This window comes from Perognathus longimembris, chromosome 10 (assembly GCF_023159225.1).
Source record: "Perognathus longimembris pacificus isolate PPM17 chromosome 10, ASM2315922v1, whole genome shotgun sequence".
Taxonomy (NCBI): domain Eukaryota; kingdom Metazoa; phylum Chordata; class Mammalia; order Rodentia; family Heteromyidae; genus Perognathus; species Perognathus longimembris.
In genome coordinates this window covers 13,090,400-13,113,289 of record NC_063170.1, presented here as the reverse complement: position 1 = coordinate 13,113,289, position 22,890 = coordinate 13,090,400, and the positions used below count along the sequence as shown (strand labels likewise).

The 22,890-nt window shown below is 54.0% G+C and overlaps 3 protein-coding genes across 11 annotated transcripts in view; 2 read left to right on the top strand and 1 right to left on the bottom strand.

The window, feature by feature from the left end:
- Window positions 1-40: 40 nt before the first annotated feature.
- Tmem208 (transmembrane protein 208) lies at window positions 41-2,738 on the top strand. Of its 6 annotated transcripts, none has more exons than XM_048355353.1 (7): window positions 51-160; window positions 460-583; window positions 681-776; window positions 1,862-1,921; window positions 2,004-2,140; window positions 2,295-2,379; window positions 2,466-2,738. In XM_048355353.1, exons 2-7 carry the CDS (start codon window positions 503-505, stop codon window positions 2,601-2,603), a joined length of 597 nt encoding a protein of 198 aa, XP_048211310.1. In that variant the 5' UTR covers window positions 51-160; window positions 460-502; the 3' UTR covers window positions 2,604-2,738. The 6 variants fall into 6 exon arrangements, with proteins under 6 accessions (XP_048211313.1, XP_048211310.1, XP_048211309.1 ...); XM_048355352.1 differs by having other exon boundaries at window positions 460-589; XM_048355356.1 differs by lacking the exon at window positions 460-583 and having other exon boundaries at window positions 41-160.
- A 117-nt stretch (window positions 2,739-2,855) lies between these two features.
- On the bottom strand, window positions 2,856-19,578 carry Fhod1 (formin homology 2 domain containing 1). 2 transcript variants are annotated; one of them, XM_048355336.1, is made up of 24 exons: window positions 19,278-19,578; window positions 10,823-10,929; window positions 10,372-10,436; window positions 9,959-10,026; window positions 9,781-9,886; window positions 9,604-9,698; window positions 9,236-9,347; window positions 9,031-9,125; window positions 8,784-8,927; window positions 8,522-8,679; window positions 8,277-8,447; window positions 8,136-8,159; window positions 7,744-7,797; window positions 6,805-6,920; window positions 6,127-6,722; window positions 5,724-5,879; window positions 5,347-5,529; window positions 5,142-5,261; window positions 4,903-5,064; window positions 3,999-4,189; window positions 3,721-3,913; window positions 3,480-3,642; window positions 3,204-3,404; window positions 2,856-3,132 (listed from the first exon to the last, which is right to left on the bottom strand). In XM_048355336.1, the coding sequence occupies exons 1-24, from the start codon at window positions 19,476-19,478 to the stop codon at window positions 3,050-3,052; spliced, it is 3,564 nt and encodes a 1,187-aa protein (XP_048211293.1). In that variant the 5' UTR covers window positions 19,479-19,578; the 3' UTR covers window positions 2,856-3,049. The 2 variants fall into 2 exon arrangements, with proteins under 2 accessions (XP_048211293.1, XP_048211294.1); XM_048355337.1 differs by lacking the exons at window positions 7,744-7,797; window positions 8,136-8,159 and having other exon boundaries at window positions 2,858-3,132.
- Slc9a5 (solute carrier family 9 member A5) overlaps window positions 19,480-22,890 on the top strand; it is a 21,375-nt gene continuing 17,964 nt past the window's right edge. For 2 of the 3 annotated variants that reach the window (XM_048355338.1, XM_048355340.1), the window contains exon 1: window positions 20,674-21,140. In XM_048355338.1, coding sequence (XP_048211295.1) covers window positions 20,948-21,140 — 193 coding nt within the window. In that variant the 5' untranslated portion in view covers window positions 20,674-20,947. Of the gene's footprint in view, window positions 19,606-20,673; window positions 21,141-22,890 lie in introns of those variants that run through there. The other variant, XM_048355339.1, reaches the window with a different exon arrangement.

The following is a 22,890-nucleotide window of genomic DNA, read 5'->3' as shown; positions in this document are numbered from 1 at the left end:
GGTGGGGCTTGGGAAGGAAGTAGACCCCAGTTCCGTCCAGGATCCTGACGGCTTTGGTCTGCACCGGAAGTGCATGGCCCGCCGATGTGGTGTCTACTGACTGTGGTTTCTGCCTCTCGCTCCTGTTTCTCGGGCTGGATATTTGCTTCGCACCATGGCAGTAAGGAGGGAAGTTAGGGAAGGGTTCGCATCAGCGAAACGCTCCCGGGGCTAGGAGAAAAGAGGAAAGACATGAAGGAATATGGAGTGGGCCCGAAGGGGCGCCATCCAATGGCCGATTGTAGTAGAGCCAAGGGGTTGGGGGTTGGGGGAAAGGAGATGGCGGCGAATGAGTAGAGCTACTCCAGCCTCGGCTGCAAAGGGGCGCCGTCCATTTCTACCCAGAGAGTACCTCCAGCCCAAAGCTGGACTTCACCAGGGTAGCTAGAGAGGGCACTAGCCCAAATTGGATTGTTTCAGGGTGAGCAGGAGGCGAACCTAGCAGAGAGTGCTGTAAAGATGGATGTCAGCCCTAGACACGCTTGGAGGAAGGGTGGACATCCCAGGAACCGTTTGGTTTGAGCATGACGAGGACCTCGCTGAGGTGCAGGTGGAACTTGGTAGCCAGCCAGGCTGGAGTGGGGAGCGAGGTGGATTATGGCTGAGAATTGCTCTGACGGCATTTTATTATCCCTCTGTAGCCCAAGGGCAAGGTGGGCACTAGAGGGAAGAAGCAGATATACGAAGAGAACAGAGAAACCCTAAAGTTCTACCTGCGGATCATTCTGGGGGCCAATGTAAGTAATTGCTTCTTTTATTCTGTACTTACTCATAGCCCCACTGCCCCCAGCCCTGTTTGATGAGTGTGGATGGACACTGTATGGAACCGGGAGCGAGTTTTGTTCTATTCCCTCCTACATGCCTAGACTAATGGCCACCTTGAAAGAGGAAAAGGCTCTTGGATTAGCTAGGAAAACTATTTTGTTCTGAGAAGGGAGCTCCTGGGTGCCCTTGAACACAAATACTCTCATAAAGCCAAAGCTCCAGAAAAGAATATTAAAAAAAAAAAAAGTGTGTGTGGGGGGGGGTGGGGGAGAGGCTAGATTTGATGGTGCATGCCTGTAATAGCTGCTTGGGAATCTGAAGCAGAAGGATCAAGAGTTCCCTGACACCCAGGGCAACAAAGGCAAGATTCTATAGTCTCAAAAAAAAAAAAAAAAAAGAAAAAGAAAAGAAAGGAAAACGGAAAAGAAAAGCAGGGCTTTAGTTCAGTAGTGTAGAACTTACCCTGTTTCAATTCAGAATACCTCCCCCCCCCCAAAAAAAAGTACATGGGAATGAGGAAGGATTTAGGCACAGAGGAAGTGCTAATTAGTGAAAGCAAGTCACAAGCAAAATAATAATAATAATAATAATAATAATAATAATAATAATGTGGGGCTGGAAATGTGGCCTAGTGGTAGAGTGCTTGCCTAGCATGCAGGAAGCCCTGGGTTTGATTCCTCAGTACTACATACACAGAAAAAGCGGGAAGTGGCGCTGTGGCTCAAGTAAGTGGTAGAGCACTAGCCTTGAGCAAAAGAAGCTTAGAGACAGTGGCCAGACCCTGAGTCCAAGCCCCAGGACTGGCCAAAAGAAAAAAAGGAAGAAATGTTACCCCTAGCCCTTCCCACCCTAGGTTACACAGGGCTTTTCTCCTGGGCTGACTTGGGTATGAGACTCATATTCAAAGTCAGAGAGCAGGGCCCTCTTCTACTCCAGAACCACCTGGCTTCTCCTGAAGCCTGGCCTAATTCATGGTCAGAGTTGAGAGAATCCTGAAAGAAGTGTGTAGTTTGGGGATAAGCTTTCAACTCAAACCCGCTTCTCTCTTTGTTCGCAGGCCATCTACTGCCTTGTAACCTTGGTCTTCTTCTACTCATCTGCCTCATTTTGGGCTTGGGTAAGTGTTCCCAGCCCTGGAAAGTAATTGAGTGCAGGGCCAGTGGCTGCTGGCCTTTGATACCCCCATTTTTGCTCTGCAGATGGCCCTCGGCTTTAGTCTGGCAGTATATGGGGCCAGCTACCACTCTATGAGCTCAATGGCTCGGGCAGCCTTCTCTGAGGATGGGGCCTTGATGGATGGTGGCATGGACCTCAACATGGAGCAGGGCATGGCAGAGTGAGTGTCCCCCACCGCCAGCCCAGGTGAGCGGCCCCAGGGCTGGGGCTCTGGAACCTGAGGGCCAAGACCCCCAGCGGCTTACAACTTGAATAGAGTGGAAGGGCCAAAGGGGCCCATCTACTGTCTTTGGCAGCCTCCCTTCTATCCACAGGCACCTTAAAGATGTGATCCTACTGACAGCCATTGTGCAGGTCCTCAGCTGCTTCTCCCTGTACATCTGGTCCTTCTGGCTTCTGGTGCGTAGTCTGGGGGAGCCGCTAAGAAAGGGCCTGTAACCCTCCCCAGTCTTTGTACCTAGCTTCAAGTTTTCTTTTCTCCCCAGGCGCCTGGCCGGGCCCTTTACCTTTTGTGGGTAAATGTGCTGGGACCGTGGTTCACAGCAGACAGTGGCTCCCCAGCACCAGAGCAAAATGAGAAACGGCAGCGCCGACAGGAGCGGCGGCAGATGAAACGGCTATAGCCCTTGACATGGTGGCCACAGGCTGCTGGGCACTGGCTGGCTCTTTCAGGATATATGCCTCTCATGCCTGGAGCAGTGAGGGCCTAGTCCAAGGGCCTGAAGTATAGCATTGTTGAATAAATGACTTAGAATATGGTCAATGGCTGTGTGGCGATTATGAGGGACAAGGCTACAGGCCCAGCCTTGTGGGAATCTTGACAGAAGAAAATGCTCTTGACTAAGTACAAAAACTTTATTTTTCTCCTCGAGTAGGGAGATGGGCACACACACACACAAACACACACACACACACACACACACACACACACACACACTAATACTGCTTAAGGCCAAGGCATTGGACCATGGACACAGGGTCCTGGGACCAGATGGCTGCGCAGGGCTGTCTTCACTCTAGTATCTTGTACTGCAAGAGCATCCCAACAGGTATCCTAAAGTCAGCCCCTTCACACCTCCAGGCCAGGAGCTTTGCTCAGTCCCAGTGCCTGCACCAGGTCGTCTCCAAGCCCACTCTTCAGCGTCCTTCTCACTGCAGGGACAAAGCAGGGTTGGAGTGATGGAGGGGACTAAGGCAGTGGGCTTGGGGGTGGGGGTACTCACAAGACTTGCGGTTGCCACGGGAGCGTTTCCTTTCTCGAGCAGCTAAGGCGCGGGGGCTGCTCTTGGTTACTGACTGCACCAGCAGGTCCATAATCTCATCAGATGTGTCACTGGGTAAACTGGAGCCTGAGGACTCGTCAGGGGGTGCAGGAGAGGACCCCACTGCTGGGTGTGTAGTTGGAGAATTGCTCTGGACCGTGCCTGAGGGAGACCAGATGGCAAAGTGAAGTCAGAGTGGCCCAAGAACCCGTTTCCCCCAGCAGCTATGAATTGTACCTCTGCTGCGGCGGCTGTGGGTGGTGTCCTCGGGCTTGCTAATGAGCAGACTCTTCATACTGGCGTGGCTGTCAGCATCCCCCCGGCCTGGCCCACTGCCCACTGCCACTGGAACAGACAGGTTGCTGGGGGCTTCCCCAGCCACCCCTGAGAACTTCTCTGTCTGGAGAAGGGAGAAGGGTGAGCTGGGATCAGGGGAGGGAAACTGGGAATGGCAGTCAAGACCTAGAAGGACATCCACCTCTGTGATCATGCGGCCCCGGGTCTTGTTGCGCTCCCGGTATGTGGCCCGCTTCTGCTGCTGCTGTAGAACCCGTTCCCGGCAAGTCCGATACTCGAGTGCAAACTCGCGCAGTGTGTGGCAGAACTGCATGATGCGCACTTCCCGAGCTGCCTGTGCGGTGTAGCCCAGGTACAGCAGGAAGGCATGGAACCTAGGTGAGTTGAAGAAACTGTGAATCCTGCTTGGTGTTTGAGATGGTAGCAGCCACCCTCCCTCTCCCTGGGCCCTTGCCCTGCCTGTTACAGACTCGGCGGTGCACAACTCTCAGCATGGCAACACGGCGGGCACATTGGGCCAGGAAGTGGGTGAGGCGGGCACGCAGAGCAGGGGCTAATTCATGCTTAGCCAAGCTCCGTAGGCTCTCCTCAGCTGCCCTGCTCCGGCCCTCCAGCTGCCCCAGGTTCTCTGTCAGTTGCTCAAAGTCCACCTGGAAAAGCAAGTAGACATATATGCTGTCCTCTTACAGGTGAGACACTGCTTAAGGTCAAGACAGCCTGTGTTGAGCTGGCCAGCCTGGGCCCTTGGGACACAGCTGAGATTTAGTCTTCACTTTTCAAAAGCTCAGGCTAGGTGGAAGGTTGAGGCAGAAGGATCAAGAGTGAAACCTGAGGGCTGGGGATATAGCCTAGTGGCAAGAGTGCCTGCCTCGGATACATGAGGCCCTAGGTTCGATTCCCCAGCACCACATATACAGAAAACGGCCAGAAGCGGCGCTGTGGCTCAAGTGGCAGAGTGCTAGCCTTGAGCGGGAAGAAGCCAGGGACAGTGCTCGGGCCCTGAGTCCAAGGCCCAGGACTGGCCAAAAAAAAAAAAAAAAAGAGTGAAACCTGAGCAACTACTAAGAACCATATCTCAAAACAAAAAGCTCACAGTTTGACATAAGAAACATGAGTCCATCTGACCCATTAGCAAGCAGAGAAGGCTTCTTGGAGGAAGTAGCTAAACAGACCCCAAGACTTGAGTAGGCATGGCTAGGCCAAGAAAAGAAAGAACATTTGTGGCAAGGAACACAGTTCACGCACCTGTAGCCTGAGCAAGCCCTGGCACATTGGTGCAAATGGGGAGAGGGGGAGGAGCCGTCATAGGAAGCTGTGCTCCCTCAAGACTTGGCTAGTCTTGGAATCTCTGGCTGATGCTAACCTTGGCACAGCGGGTCAGGGCAGGAATTTCCGAATAGAGGTCAGAGGAATCTGGCCGTGTCTGGATCACCAGGGAGCAGAGATGGTACAGCAAGGACTGCCGGCGCACGGTGTCTTTTACCTCTGATACCTTCTCCAGGTAGCTCAGCTCAAAGCCACTGCTCTGAAAGGACACTGTATGAGCCTGGGACCTGCTCACTCCTGAGTCCTGATCCTTGGTCTCTATGTTCTTTCACTCACCTGGGAGCCATTGAGGAAGTTGCCCACGGCCAGCAGGGTAGCCAGGATGCAGTGGAAGGTGGCATTTTGCACCAGCTGTTCCATGCCCACTTTCAGGTCAAACAGTGGCTCTGCAATTTCCTGGTATGGGGGACCAGGGGTGCTCAGACTACATGGTTATCATTCACCTGTCCCCACCACCTGTCCTACTCCATGACCCAGGTACCCGTTCCATGCCGTCATAATCTAGCTTGAAAGCCCAGAGCTCTAGGCGGGCAGCCAAGCCCCCAATGGAGGCAAGTGTCATCAAGAAATTCTCAGCTGGGCCCAGCGGCACATCAGGGCTGGCCAGCTGGGCTTCTTCAATCTTCTGCTTTTCCTCTTCCGTGGGCATCATGGTCAGTAGTTTCTAAAGATCCAACCATCACCACTTATTAGTAGCCTAAGGGCTTGGGCAGGAGCTCAGTCATTTGGGGGATGTCCCAGGTTCTAGGGGAACCCCAGCAGAAATGCCAGGCCCATGCCCACCAATGAGTGATTGGAAACACAGGACAGGGTCAGTCCTCCCACCTCCCCACACCTGAAAGGTAACATTGTCCTCACCTCAATGCCATCCTTGCTGACAGCAAACTCATCAAAGTTGAGCAGGGCAGCCTTAATGACGTGTACAGGTGGTAAGGTGGTTAGGCCAATGTTGATGGCGTTGCTGCGCTTGGGGTCTAGCACTGTGGTCATTGTCCGGCGGCCCTCGCCAGCCTTCTGCAAGGTTGGGGGAAGAGCAGAGTACAACGGCGAAGGGACTAGCTGGGGCAACAATCTAAACAAGCAACTCCAATATTCTCTGAATGGCCTAATGACCCCAGAACTGGTGATGTAGGACAGGACGCCTTGAGCTTCTAGTGAAGGCTCTTACTGAGCCTCTTAGACAAGTCCCTCTCCATTCTTGACCTCAGCTTTCCCCATTTAGGGCAATCAGGGACTAGATCCAACCGCTCAGCTCATTTACCTTGGAAGGTAGTATGTCCTTGGCTCGAGACTCAAACAGATGTTCCAGCCGGGCTGTGTCCACAGAGACAGGCTCCAGGGAGGCCCACAGGGTAGGACAGGGTCCGAAGCGGCTTCCAGAGCCCCCTTGTCCCCCAGCCAGCTTTAGCTCCCGCCAGAAAAGTTTTACCGTCTTCCTCTTGGTGGGGATGGCTGGCCCATCAAGTGCTGAGTGGGGAGGAGGGGCAGCCAGGGGTGGAGGGGGTGGGCAGGGTCCTTTGATGGGTGGGAGAGGTGGTGGTGGAGGAGGTGGGGGGCCTCCAGGGACTAAGGGAGGTGGGGGTGGGATCCCCTTTCCAGCTTCCACAGGCTCTACATTGAGCACATCCTGGTCTTCATCCTCCCCCAGATCTGAGAAGTCCAGGTCCCCAATGCACAGCTTGGGTTCACGGGTAGGGAGATCATGGATTGGCTCAGCTTTGGGGCTTAATGGTGTCAGTGGCTCCTTGGCCTCTGGCTCAAGGCTCCTCTGAGCCCGGAGTAGGATTCGGGACACAGGGCTCCGGGGTGTTCTGGGTGCAGGGGCCGGCTCTGGGGAGTCCCATAGTTCCCGGGTGCCTAGCAAGAAGGAAGTAGCTGTCAGCCTCATGCCTCCTCTGGGGCAAGAAAGAACAGGGCATTGCACCTACAGCCTACTCACCCGAGGACCCATCAGCCTCGTCCATCATGGCCCCCGCCAGTGCCTCTGCCCGGCCCTGGGCCAATGCAGCCTGCTTCTCTGTTTCTGCTGCTGCCACATTCTCCAGGAACCGGGCTCTGAGGGGAAGTGCTCATCAGTGACAGTGTCTGACACAAGTCCAGCCCAGGGTGGTGCACATGCCTTGCTGAATTCCTAGGCACTGCCCTCAATTGCAGGCACACACAGGCACAGGGAGCAGTCCATGCACTGAGCAGACCACTGCCACCTAAAGCCAGCCTCTGTTCAGTCTTTCTACAGGAGAGTTAACTACCAATCCAGCATTCCTAGGCTAAAGTACAGGGAGATGTTGTACTTAGCATCTAACTTGTAACCTTTACTGTCCTAATTCTAGACAAGACCATTAGACCATGGGAAAGGGACAGCTATCCCAATGGGCACATCATGCTTTTTCCCTCTTGGCCTGTCTGACAGCCTCTGGGAGGGATAGCCTATGTCTAGAAAGGGATCTGGAAAGTGGCAGGAACTGTTTATGTTGAGATAATGAATGGGATTCAGTGTTTCTGGACTCTCTAGCCTCTGCTGGCCTTTAGTCTCTGCCTTTTCTTTAGCCTAAGGTTGCTCTATCATCCCACACAACACACAGCACCCTAGATCACCTCCCTGCTCTATTCCCAACCTGTCCCCTAGTCCCCATCTCTGGTCTGAGTTGTTAAGATATTATTAGCATAGGGACCTCTGTGGCCATAGTGGGCTGCTTCTTAGTGCTTAGTTCTGGGTTACTAAAGACTGGGAAAGGGGGCAGCCTGAGAGACTGTTCTCTCCCCCCCCGCCCCCGCCTCACCACCTGTGGCAGTATAGGACATATGAAATCTCTATTAGAGAAGCAATGCTGAAACCCTGAGCACAAGGCAGGCTTGGCAGGCTGGCTTCTGTACTTACTCTAGCCTGACCTGCCCCATTGGGGACTGAGGGACAGGCAGGCTCTCAGGGGCCCTGGGTGAAGGGGTGAGAGGAAGAGATGGTAACTGTGGTGCTGCTCCAGCCCAAGGCCCGTTTGTTTGAACCCATACAGAGCTGGAGAGTGATTTTAGGGTTCCTTCTCAGCCACAGGGAGGGAGAGGAAGGATAAGGGTAGGGAAACTGAAAATGGAGGAAGAGAGACTGACATGAAGCTCGACAGGGTGCAGCAGTGATGAGGAGAGAGAAACAGAGATGGGAAGGGTACAGGGAGACATGACGAGGCAAAGGCAGGTGGAACAATGGAAGGAGATAAAGAGAAGTCGCAGGAGGAGGTCCAGTCAGCCGAACCTCACTCCCTAGCAGTCACTTACCAAATGGGAGCAGTTTGGTGAAGTCTGGAAAGAGAGAAAGCACAGGTTTGGGCAGAGGAGGCTGAGGGCCCATGGAGGGGCACAAAGTGGAGGAACAGCTGGAGATGGGTCACTGGGGGCCACCCCTATCTCCCTACTTACTTGTAGATGCTCCTCTCACAGGAGCCGTCCACTGAGGGTGCCATGGAAATGGTAGGAAAGAGGTTCACTGAAGTGATAACAGAAGCAGGGCTTGCAGAGCTGGAGGTGGGACTTGGCAGCAGAGCAGGGCCGGTGGAGATGGAGCCAGTTGGGGAGGCAGGGCCTGTGGAGCTAGAGACAAGGCCTGTGAGCAGATAGGGCCACGCCTGGCCATTCACTCCTCATCCACCCATGCACTTACTTACCTAGCCTCTGGGGTACGTGCAGGACAGCCACCCCCTTCCAGAGATCGGCGGCTCCTCTTGCCCTCCTCTGAGGATGGCTTTCGCCGCTCCCGCCGACCACCCGCAGCAGCTGCTGCTGCCGCTTCCTCCATGTCCCCATCCTCCAACCGAAGGGCGCTCTGGTGAAGGTGGCCAGGACATAAGCAAGCATCTGAGGCTCCGTCGTGAGAACGGGTGCTGGGAAAATGCATTTCTCCTTTCCACCCTCCTACTCCTGGCCTACCTCATAGAGCATAAGCTGTGTGCGCAGGTCCACATCCGTACCAGGGGTGCCCAGATGGCGCTGCACCAGTGTCTCCATACCCTGCTGCTCTAGTGCATCTGTCACATCGTAGAAGGAGTCTTGGTCAGGCAGTGCAGCCAGCGTCTGAAGGGAGGGCACAGAAAGCCAAGGTTGATGCTGGTGGGGGGGGGGGGTCACAGGTCAGGACCCACAGGTACCCAGTTGGCACCTGGTCCCCAGCACATACCTTGTTGATGAGGGTGACAGTATACACCAACAGCTCTGGGTCAGCACCATTCTTCTCCTCTAGGATGGACACCAGATTGGCCCAGGGAAGAGCACCTACCATGTAGATATGGGAGAGTCAGGGGGGAGGCAGGGGGGAGGCAGGGGGGAGGCAGGGAGGAGACAAGGCTCTGAATTGGAGGAGAGATGGATAGACAGGCTCTGACCGGTGGTGCTGGCCACAGAGTTGACTGCCTGGATGAAAAGAGGCGCATTGTTCTCAGAGTATTCCACAAACACCAGCAGCAGCTTCAGGGCGGTCTTCACCACTAAGCGGGACTTGGAGAGGGGGGTGAGAAATCACCACATGTGAGAAGGGCTTAAGCCAGACCATGTCTGCGGAAGAGCTCCCGAGGTTGCACAAGAGAGAAGTCTAGGTAGAAAGACCTTGGTTCCAGCCCCAAGCCTGGGAGAGTTTTCTAGGCCTAGAGGCCTCAGACTTACTCCATTTCAGCCCACTTTGCAGAAGAGGAAACAGACCCAGGAGGAAACAATGGGAAAAGCATGCATGCCAGGGTATGCAAGGGCCACTTACCAGGCTGGCACACAGTGTGTACAGCCATTGCACCGTCTCACCATGGGCCACCACCCCCAGCATCCCATCCACAAAAAGCATCAGCTGGCCCAGTGCTGGGAACGCAGGAACAGAAGAGGTCAGTTAGGGACGGGGATGGGGGGGGCAGGCCACGAGGGGAGCGGACAGTGGGCTAACCTCGAAGGATGTAGCTCTGGTAGTTGTGGTCAGCAGCAGCGCCCACGCGGATCAGGCAGCTCAGCCCCTCTGAGTGCACAAATTCAGGCACCAGGTCCTTGTCTTCCTAGAGGATCCATGAGGGAGCTTAGGACACCCACTGTGGGACACCCACCCTCGGCCCACCTCTGGGACTCACCTGGAAGATCTGCTTCAGTGAGAAGAGGGAGCGGCGGAGCTCAGGGCCACTGGAGCCATACAACTTTTCTGCAAGAGGTAAGTGAACATGAAACCCTCAGGGGGACACAGATGTCTTTGTCCAGTGACACATAAGCATAAAGAAGATTCTAGTATTCTCAAACTTCCCTCTCCTCCATTCTCTGACTTTGGATTCCTCCCCCGCCTCACCCCAATCATTATAGTCTAGCTGTGGCGTCAGCCCTGGTTAGAAAGAGTGGTCAGAGAGAGCATGAGGGCAGACGCCATCCAGACTCTGATGGATTCTGTCCATGTCCAGCACAGGCCTGAAAGAAACTAGGCCACCTAGGTTAGTGGGGGGAAGGGGGGTGGGATAATGGGGACTGTTGAACACTGAAACCTTCACATACTCACCCAAGATAGCGTTGACTCTCACAGAGAGCTGGGTTCTCAGGATCAAGGTGGGCTTCCGCCCTTTGCTGAAATCAAGCAGCCAGGTCAGCAGCTTGTTCGTTCCTCAGAGTCCCGCCCTGTAAACTCCTCCCTGGCCCAGCTCCTTCCTTCCTAACAGCTATTCCAAGGGCCTGAGGGTTGGTCAGACAGGAGGGCTTGTGCAAACACAGGTATCTCAGGTATGTGAGAGCCCCTACTTCCATCCTGGGCAGCAGATAATACTGGCCAGGCTTTGGGATTCCCCTGGCACAGTTCGCTGGGAAAGCAAGAGGTGACCCGTAGCCCAGGCTGTGGATCAAGTGTCTCAGCTGCTGACACTTGAGACAGTGGGGCAGGGGTTGGGGCTTGGCCTAAACCCATGCTAGCTCCTCAAGGGGAGGGGAAAGGGTACCCTGGCCTTATCAGCTCTGACCTGATCTCTTCATAGAAGCCCTCCAGCATCTCTCGCTGCTCTTCTAGGGACAGCTCGGCATCCAGGTAGTATCCAGAGGGAGAGACTTGTAGGGCACAGTCTTCCAGCTGGGGGCAAAGGCAGAGGTGAAGGCTAGGCTACAGTTTGGATGTTGAATGCCCGCTAAAGGTCCATGCATTAAAGGCTTGATCCACGGGGTGGCGCTATGGGGAGGTAGTGGAACCTTTGTGATGTGGGATTTCATAGAAGGCTCTTAGGCGCCCTTGAAAGGAAAAAGAGGACCCCAGCCACTTCAGTCTTGCTCTTTACTTCCTGGCTTACAAGATTTAGTAGATGGCCATGAATTTTGAGCATGACATGGCATCCTCACCAGAGGCCCAAAGAAATGGGACCACCTGATTTGAGACACAAAGTTGATACACACACACACACACACACACACACACACACACACACACACACAGTATGGCAGAGGGGCTGTGTATTTCTCCAGCAGTTTTTTTTCAACCCCTACTATGAGCAGGGCCCAGCTGTCTCTTGCTGTCTGTACTTGCCTTCTCTCCCAGCTAACATCCGCCTACTATTCAGGGTTCAGGTTGGAGTCCACTTTCGCAAAGCCTTCCTGAACCATACTTCTGGTTTGTGCATCCTCTCCATAGTTCTTCTAGCATTATAACATCCTTAACACTAGTCTCATTCCTCCTTAACTGAGTTCTCTGAGTTCGGGCGACCTGCCTGTCCTGCTCCTCGCTGTATCTAAGGAGCCTAGTGTACCACCTGGTACAGAGTAGGTGTCACCAAATGCTTGCCAAGTTAATGAACATAAATGAGGAAGGGGCAGGGAAAGGAAGTTGCTGCCTTCGAGGGAGCTCACAGTTGGGGTGATAAGCTGCAGCCAGGAAGGATTCAAGCCCAGAAAGAAGATATTCGGTGTGCAGGGAGGAGCAAAATCTAGAGAGTCCATGTGTCTGTCTCTAAGAGAAGAATTGATTTACAGACTCCCCAGGCCAGCCAGGACTCAGGAACTTTTCCTCTCTTCAAGGGGGCTGCTCATCACAATGGCCAACGGTCACAACAAGTCCTCAGATTTTTGGGTCTCATCCAGGTAGTCTATAGTGGGATCCTGAAACCTGCATTTGTCATTGGTTTGGTTTTTTTGTTTGGGGTTTGAACTCAAGGCCACATGCTTGTTTCACTGGTACTCTACCATTTAAGCCAAACCTCCAGCCTTACTTTTGCTGTCTGTACTTGCCATTACTATTTTTTTAGGGGGGGACACAGTTGTTATTTTTGCTAGTTATTTTGGAGATGGAGTCTGAAGGACTTTTATATGAGGCCTAGCTTCGAACCATGATCCTCTCAATCTCAGCTTCCTAAGTAACTAGGATGACAGGCATGAGACACTCGCACCCTGGCTTGAAACCCGCGATTGTAAGAAGGCGCATATTCCATCCATGAGTCCACTTCCCATGTTCCCCTCCCCCAAGGCTGGCTCCTCTGCACCCCTACCATGTGTGGTGCTTGGCCCCTCGTGAAGCACTTATAAAGAGGTCTGAAGGAGGTGACTCCAGACTCTGAAGGCAGCCCTACTTCCAGACACCTCCCCATGCACAGGGCTGCCATGCAGGGAGAACTAAGCAAAGTCTCTTCTACTTGAGTGCCGTGACCCAGAGTGGGCCCACCTTCGGGGTGGGGAGCGAGGCGGGTCTTTTGGTCTCCATATCAGGCAAGTCAATTGTCTTGCTATTTTGTCAGCCCTGTCCCTCTAATAAACTTCACCCAAGGGATTCCAACTACTCTAGGTCCCGGGAGAGAAAGAGATCAGCTCCTGCCCCTGTCTCTAGTGAACACCCCTGCTCAGGCCTCTGAGCCTGACTTGGCTCCTTCCTGGCAGTTTAGCTTATAGGGCCCTTGGGTGACTCCCCTCCCCCTTTGCCCTGGGACATGGGACACAGGACAAACACTCCAGCCTGTTCCCTGTCCCACTTCCTGCCTGGCTGCCTGCCCTCCCCTGGGCGCCTAGGGCGGGCCTGGCCTCTTTCCCCTCCCAGAGAGCAGAGTCATCTTCTCCGGGGCCTACTAGTCACAAGCAGCAGTGCCTCAAGATGAGTGCATCTCACTGGGGGCCAGCGCAGCCGAGGGCACCCTCACATTTCGACCTCGACCCACAGAGTGACTCAAGAGTCGACCCACCTCACCCCCATCCTGTTCTAGCTGTGTCTCCTAGTGCCTGACTGGGGAATTTGGGGACCCTAGAGGAACAAACTTCCGGCAGAATTACAACTTCCTCCTCAGAGATCACATATAAAACAGCTCATTTATCCAAACATTCATGAACCAGGCTGGTTTTAGATGTAGAAGACATAGCAGGAACCAACCACATTGTCTTTGCCTCCCCCTCCTTTATAGCACAACAGAAGATGGAAAAGCTTGACTTGAAAAAACACTGTTCAAGAGCCAGGTGCCAGTGGCTCACACCCGTAACCCTACTAATCAGGAGGCTGAGATCTGAAGATTGCAACTGAGGCCAGCCTGGGCTGAAAAGTGCTTGTGAGACTCTGATCTCCAATAAACTACTCAAAAAAAGCTGGAAGTGGTGCTGTGGCTCAAGTGGTAGAGTGCTAGCCTTGAGCACAGAGTCTCAGGGACAGCACCCAAGCCTTAAGGTAAGCCCCAAAACAAAACAAAACAAAAAAACCTCTGTTCAAGCCCCAAGATAGGCACAAAAAAGAAAGAAGGAATAAAAGAAAGAAAAAGATTCTGAAACAGTCATGCACTGGTGATTAATACCAGTAACCTTAGCTACTCAGGAGGCTGAGTCCTAGAGGATGGAAGTTTGAAGCTAGCCAGAGAGAAATGTTTGCCAGGCTCCATCTCCAAAGTAACCAGCAAAAAGCAGGGCTAGAAGTGTGGCTCAAGAGGTCGAGTACTAGCCGAGTAAGCAAGACAAGCAAGTACAAGGACCTATGTTCAAATCCCAGTACTGAAAAGAAACAGAAAAAGCTAACAAGTAAATGTTGAATCACAGCTTCCATGGGCTCTAAGAAAGGGGAGAGGTGGACTGCCATAAACACTGTAAACACTGGAGCTTGATCATATTACATCTGGTAACCACCCAGATATATGGTCAAATATGGCTGCTCACTGGCTAAAGTTGCACATGCACAGAGGCTTCCTGTTCCATCCCTGCCGAGTCAAGAATGGCTTTCTCCTTCCAGGATACCATTTAGGTAGGGGTCTGAAAGCTCTGTGTCTACTTCTCCAGCCTTCTCAGCTGAGCAGATTTAACCCTTTCCTCTACTGTCTCCTCATCACTTTTCCTGACCAGTCCTGGCAGTCCATTTACATTGAGGGGGTCCAGGGATAGCATTCAGCTTAGTGCCTCCAAAGTAGAGAATGGAGGACTAGCGCCAAGACAATGGCCAAACAAGGAAACTTCCTGCCAGCAAGATGGTGCTTATCCCTCACACTCCAGCCCCCTTCCTGGGGTCATCATTGTGAGAGCCAAATTTCTGGGCCTTGTTTCTCACACCCTGGGGGTGGGCCAGGCCTGAGCAAGCACAAATCTCTGTCTGTACTAATAATGCTAAGGGTCAGTCCACAGTAGGGGCCCATATTCCTAGCTCCATCCTGCCCCTTGTTGTCCTCACTTCTCTGGTCCCTGTCATGAGATACAGCTACGCCACATCCTTCATTCTTCCCAGACTCAGCCTCTGGTCCACTACTCTCTCCAGCTCAGGCTCTTCTGAAAGCCTAAACCCATTGGTTATGGTTTTGATTATTATGTTTGTTTGTTTTAGGGCTGGGGCATGGTACTAGAGGTAGCTTACCTAGCAAGCTCAAAGCCCTGAGTTCAAACTCTAATACCAAAAATATATATTTTTTAAATTTTTCCTTAGTGCAAGAGATCAAACTCAGGGCATTGTATGTGCTGGGCAAGCACTATACCACTGAGCCATATCTGCCCCTTCCCATACAGATTCATTTGGTTTATTTATTTATTTATTTTGAAGACAGAGTCTTATTATGTAGCCCTAGCCAGCCCCAAATTCACGAGCACTGGCTGTACACAGTGGCTCATGCCTTTAATCCCAGCTATGAGCCTTCTGCAGTACAAAGGCCAACAGGAAGCAAAGAAAAAGTTACCCTGAGCCAAAAGAAGCAGAAACTCTCGTGAGTGTGGGTCATCTCAGCCAGCAAGAAGAGACCTGCCCCAGGCAAAAAGCAAAATCCTATCTGAAAAGTAACCTAAAGGAAAAAGGACTGGAGATGTGGTTCCAGTGGCAGGCAAGTCCAAGGCCCCAGTAACAAACAACTCCAGTACTGCCAAAGGGGGGTGGGGTGGGGTGGGGAAATCCAGGATCTTGTACCACCAAACCTCGCTTTTGTGCAGTTTAATATTGGACCATGGCCTGTACTCACCAGCTTTCTTTCCCCCAGCCGTGTCATCTGGTGAGAATGAACATGCAAGGTGCAAATAAGATAAAGAATTACATGCTTAAAGATCCTTATTTTAGGAAATAATTACTGCCTTTGCCTGTACTCAGAAGACCATCCTTTCTAGCTATCGAGTGTCTCCATCTCCAGCTAGACCGCAACTTCCGGGATGAGAAGTGGAAATCAGAATTTGTTATGCCTCTGCAGTATCAGATAACTAGACTCGGCTTATCAAGAAGCTCTTTTCACAGGTGAGAAAACCAAAGCTCAGAAATTTGGTGAATTGCCCCAGGCAGCATAGTCTTGAATGGAATCAGGGCTAACTAACCCAGATCTTGGGTGCACAGCCCTTGGAAGTGCTCCATGGAACCCCGAAGGGGAGGTGGAGTAAGGGCTAGGGATGCAGTTTTTCGAAAAGCTGGAGACAGCCACCACTCAGCTTCCCCAACTCAGCAAATACCCCAAACTGGTCCACCCAGTTCCAGCAGGGGAACTCACTTGCACACTCTAGAGTAAGTGTCAACGTCTCTCAGGACCTAGGTCATGGGGTCCCTTGCCAGGGTGATAGCCAGTTTCTCAAGCCCAGAAGAACCAGTAGGTGGAACAAGCTAGCCACAGGGAAGGCTTGGAGGTTAAGACCCCCTACTCTCATTCCTTATCTTTCGTAGTCTTTCTAGAGACTCCAATAGCGGAAAACCAGAGAGTTGAGTTCATTACCAGAGCACCCTACAGTCCCCTTTGAAAGGATCTGTCCCGGCCATCCCAGGGAACCATGCGGAGATAATCACAGATAGGAGAAGAAGGTTCATAAGGAGGTTTATTAGTGGGGCCATAGTTCCCACAGGAGAGGGAGCTACATGGCGTCTGCACCTTATCCAGGTGGCAGTCTCTGTCTCTCTGTCTCTCTTTCTGTAAAGGCGAAGTAGGTAGGTCTTAATAGTGAGTAGGAGTGGCTCATTAGGTATGGGTGGATCTAGGACTAATGGGAGGAGCTGAGGACCTGAGGCAGGGGAAATGCTAACACCTTTAAGACTCCTTAGGAGTGGGGGATGCAGCTCAGTGACAGAGCACACTTGGCTTTGGGCTTGAACCTTGACAAAGAAAAAAATTTCTATGGAACACCTTCAGTTGGCATCTATTCCTGGAGCTCAGAAATAGACTCATTACCACAACAGCTCCTAAGGGTAAACAGGGGCTAAAGTGGGTTGGAGTAGGGTCAGGACATCAGGCACAGCGCCATCTTTGTCCTACTCTGATCTTTAGCCACAGGTGTCTAGGGGAAAAAAAGTAGCTGGCAATGATGGATATGTAAGGGTCATCTTTTCCGTGAAAGGTGGTTCTGGCTTTTGCCCTAAGGTCAGAGAGGCACTTGAGGTTCCCCTGCCCAAAGCTAGGGCGAAGTCAGAGGTGGCCAGATGGGACAGGGACCACAATTCTCAGGCAAGGCTTCTGACGCCCTTCCCCAAAGGCAAGGTGGATCAATAGTTCTGAAAAAGATGGAAAAGCCTTTACAACAGACAGGAGAAAGATACTCTTGAGTTCTCCTGGGGACACTAGGCCTGGCCCAGGGCACTGCCAGGCTCCCCTCACCAACCAGGCCAGGAGATGAGTCAGAGGCTGTGGCTAGGAGCTTCCTCCTAGACTTGGAGGAAATGAGCAAGGCTTTCTCAGGCAGGCAAGCTCTGAATGGTTTGAAAAAGGAGCTCCCAAGGGGAACTCTAGGCCCAATAGGGATTGGGAGAGGAGCTCCCGGGAGAGAGTAGGCTAGCCTCTGCACAGACCCAGGGAGAGTGCGGGGTCTGCAGAAATGATGGAAGCCAGTATCCAGTGTGGGAGGGCAGAGGCTTCTTGGTTGTGACCTATCCTCTTCTGGACAACCATACACAGGATGAAGCATTATTTATTTCTGTCCCACAGCCTGTAACAGGGCTGCCTGGGTTTCCGGGCCATCTCTCCCTTCTAGAAGTCTAGAAAGGCAGACCTGAGTCATATCTGTGCCTCTGGGGCACCCACTTAATAGTACTAGGGGAAGAACCAGCTGCTGGTATTTCCTGCAAGGAAGAGCCCCCTCACCCCTTTCCTCAGTTTACTGATGTCCCTGCTCCTGCCCTATTCTCAGTCTCTCTTCCTTCAGCCTTCTATTCTGGATCTGTGGTCACAGTTTATATTTGGGACAAGCACATCACAGTGCATCTGACCATTACTGGCAAAGCTGTCAGCCCTAGGGAGTTCTGGCTCCAAGAACTATGGCTGTTTAGTGTGCCTTCTAGAAGTCTTCCCAGGGAGGGAAGGGGCAGTGCTAGGTGCTCTAGGTGGGAGATCTCAAAGTTGGTCACCCAGGAAGTACAGAGTTGAGATGGAGAACTTAAAACACATTCTTTATGGAGCTCCATAGTATCCTTAGTTAGGGGGCACAGAACAAGATAAAGCGCCTGATGGAGGGGGAAGTTTTCTTTTTTTTATTGTTGAACTGAGAGCCATGCTCCTGGCCCAAGCTTGATTGCTTTTTTTCCTTCTCTATCTGTGTGTGTTGCTAGGGATCCTAATCCTGGGCCTTGTGCAAACTAAGCCCTTGCAGGTTTCTAAATGAGGGAGAAGAGATGATTCTGAGGTTCTTTACTGCAGCTTATCTCCCAGGCCTGCTTCAGTAGGAAAAGAGGGGAGTTCAAGAGTGGGAAGGATTGGAAAGAAAACCATCTTCTCACTAGAACTCCAACTTTACTTTTGCAGAGTTCCAGGAGTCTGGAGGCAAAACTGTCTCAGTGCAGCACCTCTTCCTGCTAAGCACACCTACTGTACCGAGTTAGGTGGGTGACCTCTGGCTGGACATGATAGCAGGCCCTACTGAACTGAGCAAGACAAGAGATGTCTGCACCAAAATTTTGGAGGTGTGTTGCATCCTTCCAGTTGTGGCTTGAAAGCAGGGGCTCTGCAAGGACACGCGCCACTCCCCAGGATAATAGTCTCCTGAGCCCTTCCGCCCGCGCTCAGAGGCGGGGCTGGCCGCAGCGAGAGGAATGCAGGCTGGGGGGCCCGGCTCCCAGGGCACATTCCAGGGGAGACCCCGAGCTCAGGGGGCATGTTTGCGCAACTCGGCGCCCAGCTGAGGCAGCAGCCCCAAGTCCCACCCTTCACCTCTGGTCAGAGCAACTTCGCAGGCGGGGAACACGGGGGAGGTGCGGGGGGGATGCGAGGCTCTCAGTCTCGGCCCGGAAACAGCGCGCCGGAAAGTGCTGCCTGCTGGGGGCTGAGGGCGGCGAGCCGGAGGGGAGGGGAGAGGAGGTCCGGCGGGCCATCTGGAAAAGGGCCTCTCTCTCTCCATACTGTGCAAAGTCGGCCTCGGGGCGCCAGCAAACTAGGGCAGGCTAGTATTTCAAAATTAGCCGGGCCCGCCTCCTGATTTCCACCGGCGGCGTGTGTACAGGGTGGTGGGGGTGGTGACTCAAAGGGCTTTTCCACTGATGCAGTCTCCCGTGCTCGGTGGAGCCCAGGGCTATGGGGGCTGGCGGATTCCCGGGGATGCCCCGCACCCGGTGCAGTCTCTCCTCAACTCGCACCATCAGGTCGAATCCCCACCTGAAGGGGGGAGCCCTGCCCCTCCTCTCCTCCCCGTCGTCCCCTCCCCACTTCCAGCCCGCACACCTCCAGCGACCCGCCCTGGCTCCGCCCTTCTTCCAAGTCCCGCCCCTCACTTTAACCTGAAGCAGGTGGAAGCTGCTGGTATCTCGGCTCCGCCTCCCGGGTCCGCTATAGCCCACACAGCAGCCACCCCGGCAATCAAGGCGAGTGAGTCCCGGGCTCCTCTAGGGGCGGGGAGGAGGCTCACTTCCACGGGCAGCCAGGCTGGTCAGACCACACACTCCCCAGTCCCTTCAACCGTTTCCCTTCAACTTGAGAGCGGAACGGCGTAGACCCAGCCCAACACTTTTCTGCAGGAGAGCACCCGCTCTAGCCTCCCCCACAGGCTTTTAAGGCGCGGTACCTGAGCCCAGATCACCCCAACTTTTCTTCTCCTCACCTTGAGTGGCGCCCCCAGCAGGCGGTGCAGCGCAGGTATCTGCGCACTCAGAGGCAGCGCCCCGTCCAGGCTGCAGGTAGGGGCGCGGCGCGGCTCCGGGAAGTTGGCACATGCGAAGGGGTCGGTGTCTTCCAGGTACTGCACCCTCACGGTCACCACAGATACTGGCTCCCCGTCACTGCGCTCTTCCCCGCCCGCCATGGCCCCGCCGCTCGCTAGCAACGCGCGCCCGGCTCGTCCAGCCTCCGAGCAGCTTCAGCTTATCAGAGCTCCACTGTTTGGGCCGGGCCGGGCCGGACCGGACGCTGCTGGAGAGGCGGAGCCAGACGTGGGTGGGGCCGAGGAAGGGGGTGGAGCCAAGACTAGGCCCGGAGCACGCACGGGGGGGCGACTACTGCTAGGGGGCGGGGCTTGCGCCAGCCACTCAGAGAGCCTGGTTGGTGCTCCCGTTAGTTCCCTGGTTTGGAGAGCGGGAAAACCCGAGCTGGCGCCCCGCCTTGGAGAACGCTGAGGGCTGTGGAAGCTTTCTTTGGGTGTGGGATAGATGAGGCTGAGCTTTTGCGGGGGGGAGGGGTATGTTGGGGGCAAGTCTCTCCTGATAGTCTTCCTCTGCCGGTTGTTCCTTGGTTTAGGGACGAGATGATCCTAATTTCTTGTTGTAGAGATCAGGGCACGTTTTTCTCTTGAGGAAAGCAAGGGAGAGAGATCCCTTTCAGTTGAGAGCAAGAAGTGAAAATAGATTTCACTGAAGGAAGAGGCGGGATCAGTTCCTCTTCGTTGTGGGAAGAAAGGATGGGTGCCCTTTCTCAAAAAAGACTGGGATGAGTCAGTTTGAGGAGGCAGGTAACACATGTTTAGGGAAAGAAGTGGGACGCGATGCCCCTTGGTTTTAATGAAAAGTGACACGAGATGAGCCCAGTGCCTCAAAGTTGAGTGGGTCGCCCCTAGTTTAGAGGGAAATCCACAGGTTCCCTCAGTGTCGTGAAAAAAGGCGACGTTGAGAGAGAAGGGCGGTGCCCTCCTTCACAGCCTGGAATGCGTCGGGGCCAGTCCCGGCCTTAGGGTTCCTGAGGACTTTGCCGGTAGAGTTGGCCATCTGGACTTTCTGGGAGGGCCCAGCGCGCGTGCGCAGGTTTGGTCTGGGCGGGGGCTAGAAAAGGGTCTGAGGTTTGGGAGCGCTGCGTGGAAGGCGGCGTCACACCGCCCCCTACCGTCTGCGCCGGGCGGCGCCAGCCCCCGGCCTGGGCGCCAGGAGCTCCGGGCTGCTCGCGGCAATCTCCGCGCCCTTCCTGCCCGGTCTGCTCCCAGCACCCGGGTTCTTTCCGCCGGACGCCTTGTCCCGAAGTCGGTGAATCCAGGCGAAGGCCGTTTGGGGAAGGCTGGGAGAGCCCGGAGGAGGAGGTTTCGGGACTTGGGAAGGACTGGACTGGGGAATTTCCGAAGCTGGAACTAGTCTTGAGGGGATGGAGGAAGAGCTGACGATTACAGGCGTCCCAGGCAGGGTCTATGAATCCGGACCTGGCCTGGGGGTATCGGAGCCTGGATTGGGGGGAGTGAGCCCCACGTGCCTGTGACGCGGGGGCGCCCAGTAGGCGGCGGCGGCGGCGGCGGCGACGCGGGGCCGGCGGCTGTGCGGGGCCGGGCGGGCGGACGACGAGGCCGGCTGCAGGATGCTGCGCGCCGCGCTGCCCCTGCTCGGGCTGCCCCTGGCGGGGGCGGGAACCACCCCAGAGCCGACCCCACTGCCGGGGTCGCCGGGCGAGCCTCCTCCAGGCTTGGCGCTTTTCCGCTGGCAGTGGCACGAGGTGGAGGCGCCTTACCTGGTGGCCCTGTGGATCCTGGTGGCTAGCCTAGCCAAAATCGGTGAGTGTGTGTGTGTGAGTGTGTGTGTGCGCGCGCGCGCGCGTGGTTGCCAGGCCGAGGGCCGGAGGCAGACCCGCCCCCTGGCTCCCCACTTCCCCGGTCCCCATTACCAAATTCAGGGTCTCCAGATCCAGACCGCTGACATGTACAGAGCCAGGACTAGGCTGCTATGCCATAAATCCCAGCTCCTCTCTTACGGGTCTCCTTCCTATCTTTCTCCGTGGTTGCTCCAACAATGTGCCTTCCTTAAGGGCTGCCTCCGCCTTTCTCCACCTCCATCTTTGGGCTCCTTTGCCCTCTTCCTCTTGCAGTGAGCCTTCTCCTCCACCAAGGCCCAGCCTCTCACAAACCTCTGACAACGGTGATGCATGCGTGGGGCCATTGAGGTGATGGTATCTCCCCACCCCCTCCAGCCTGCCTTGCCTGGAGGCCACGTCCAAGTGCCCATCCACTTGAGATACTAAACTGCCACTTCTTCTATACCTCATCTTTGTTACCCACTTAAAAGATGCCACCCTTTTGCTCCTAGGTGTGGGGTCCCTCCCCCTCCTCCTCCCATTCAAGTCCACATTCTTCCCTAAGGTATAAGAAACTTCCATTTACTGGAGCTTTACTGCGTGCTGCCGGCTCTTAAGTGCTTTTATGCATCCTTGGTCCTCACCCCACTGAAGGTTGTGCTTCAGAATCCCCACCTATCCCTCAGTCCCCAATAAAGCCGCTTTCCTTCTGAGCAGCCAGTGGTTCCCCCTCCCAACAGAGACCCTCCTCCTTTCTCCCTGTGTGCAGGCTCTGCTGTGGGGGTGACTAATTATAGCTGAGTGTTGCTACTCACTCCCCATCTATGCTGGCACAGGCTGTACTCCAGTCTCACCAATACAGCCTTCATGTAGGAATCCCACAGTCTAGAACCTGTCCCCTTCTCCCCGGGACACTGCTGGGGAAGGGGGGGAGGGAACTCAGAAAAGGAACAGAATTCTCCACTTTGGCAGCCTGAGATTAATAACGGGAAGTGGAACTCAAAATGACTTCAGGGAGCCTCCTTCTGCCAGAGAAATGGCTTTTGTGATGGGTCTTGGATTGCAGGGTTGGTGCATGCTGAGGAAATTAGGATGGAATAGGGTCCCGGAAGGAGAGGAGAGGGGCACCAAAGGCAGGGTGGGAGGGCTGTGGGTGAGGTCATCCTAGAGACCAGCAAGAGTATCATCAAGGTGGGAACAGCCTGAGATTTGGAGCTAAGATTGATTGGATTTGTTGTGAATTCTGGGAATTATAGGAGAGTTCCTATCTTAGGGGTATAACCATTGTAGTTTGCCATAGTACTTTTTCTCCTATGAAGAAAGGAGAAAGCCTCCTCACTAGCTGTCTCCACCCCCTAAATTCTCAGAAAGGAGAAATCTAGGCAGAATCCCATATTACAGGAAAGAACTTGAAATCCAGATAAATAATTGATCTGCGATCACATAGTTAGAAAGTGATAAGCCAGGCACTGGTAGCTCACACCTGTAATCCTAACTAGTGAAGATCTCAGTTCAAAACTAAGCCTGGAAGGAAAACCCATGAGATGCTTATCTCCAAAAAAGCCAAAAGTGGAGCTGTGGCTTAGGTGAAAGCACTAGCCTTGAGCAAAAAGCTCAGGAATAGTGCTCAGACCCTGAGTTTAAACTCCAGGACCAACTAACACACACACACACACACACACACACACACACACACACACAAATTAAGGCCTGAAGACAAGTAGCTCTGACTG

What these genes read in the sequence shown, in the direction of transcription:
- Tmem208 (XM_048355352.1), top strand. Translation starts at nt 503, where the DNA reads ATGTCAGCCCTAGACACGCTTGGAGGAAGGGTGGACATCCCAGGAACC. An exon ending in AGGACCTCGCTGAGGTGCAG is followed by an intron (nt 590 to 680) that starts GTGGAACTTGGT and finishes ATCCCTCTGTAG; the next exon opens with CCCAAGGGCAAGGTGGGCAC. An exon ending in ATGGAGCAGGGCATGGCAGA is followed by an intron (nt 2,141 to 2,294) that starts GTGAGTGTCCCC and finishes TTCTATCCACAG; the next exon opens with GCACCTTAAAGATGTGATCC.
- Fhod1 (XM_048355336.1), bottom strand. Translation starts at nt 19,478, where the DNA reads ATGGCGGGCGGGGAAGAGCGCAGTGACGGGGAGCCAGTATCTGTGGTG. An exon ending in GCACGTACCCCAGAGGCTAG is followed by an intron (nt 8,448 to 8,521) that starts GTAAGTAAGTGC and finishes CCTTGTCTCTAG; the next exon opens with CTCCACAGGCCCTGCCTCCC. An exon ending in ATTATGACGGCATGGAACGG is followed by an intron (nt 5,262 to 5,346) that starts GTACCTGGGTCA and finishes CCCCCATACCAG; the next exon opens with GAAATTGCAGAGCCACTGTT.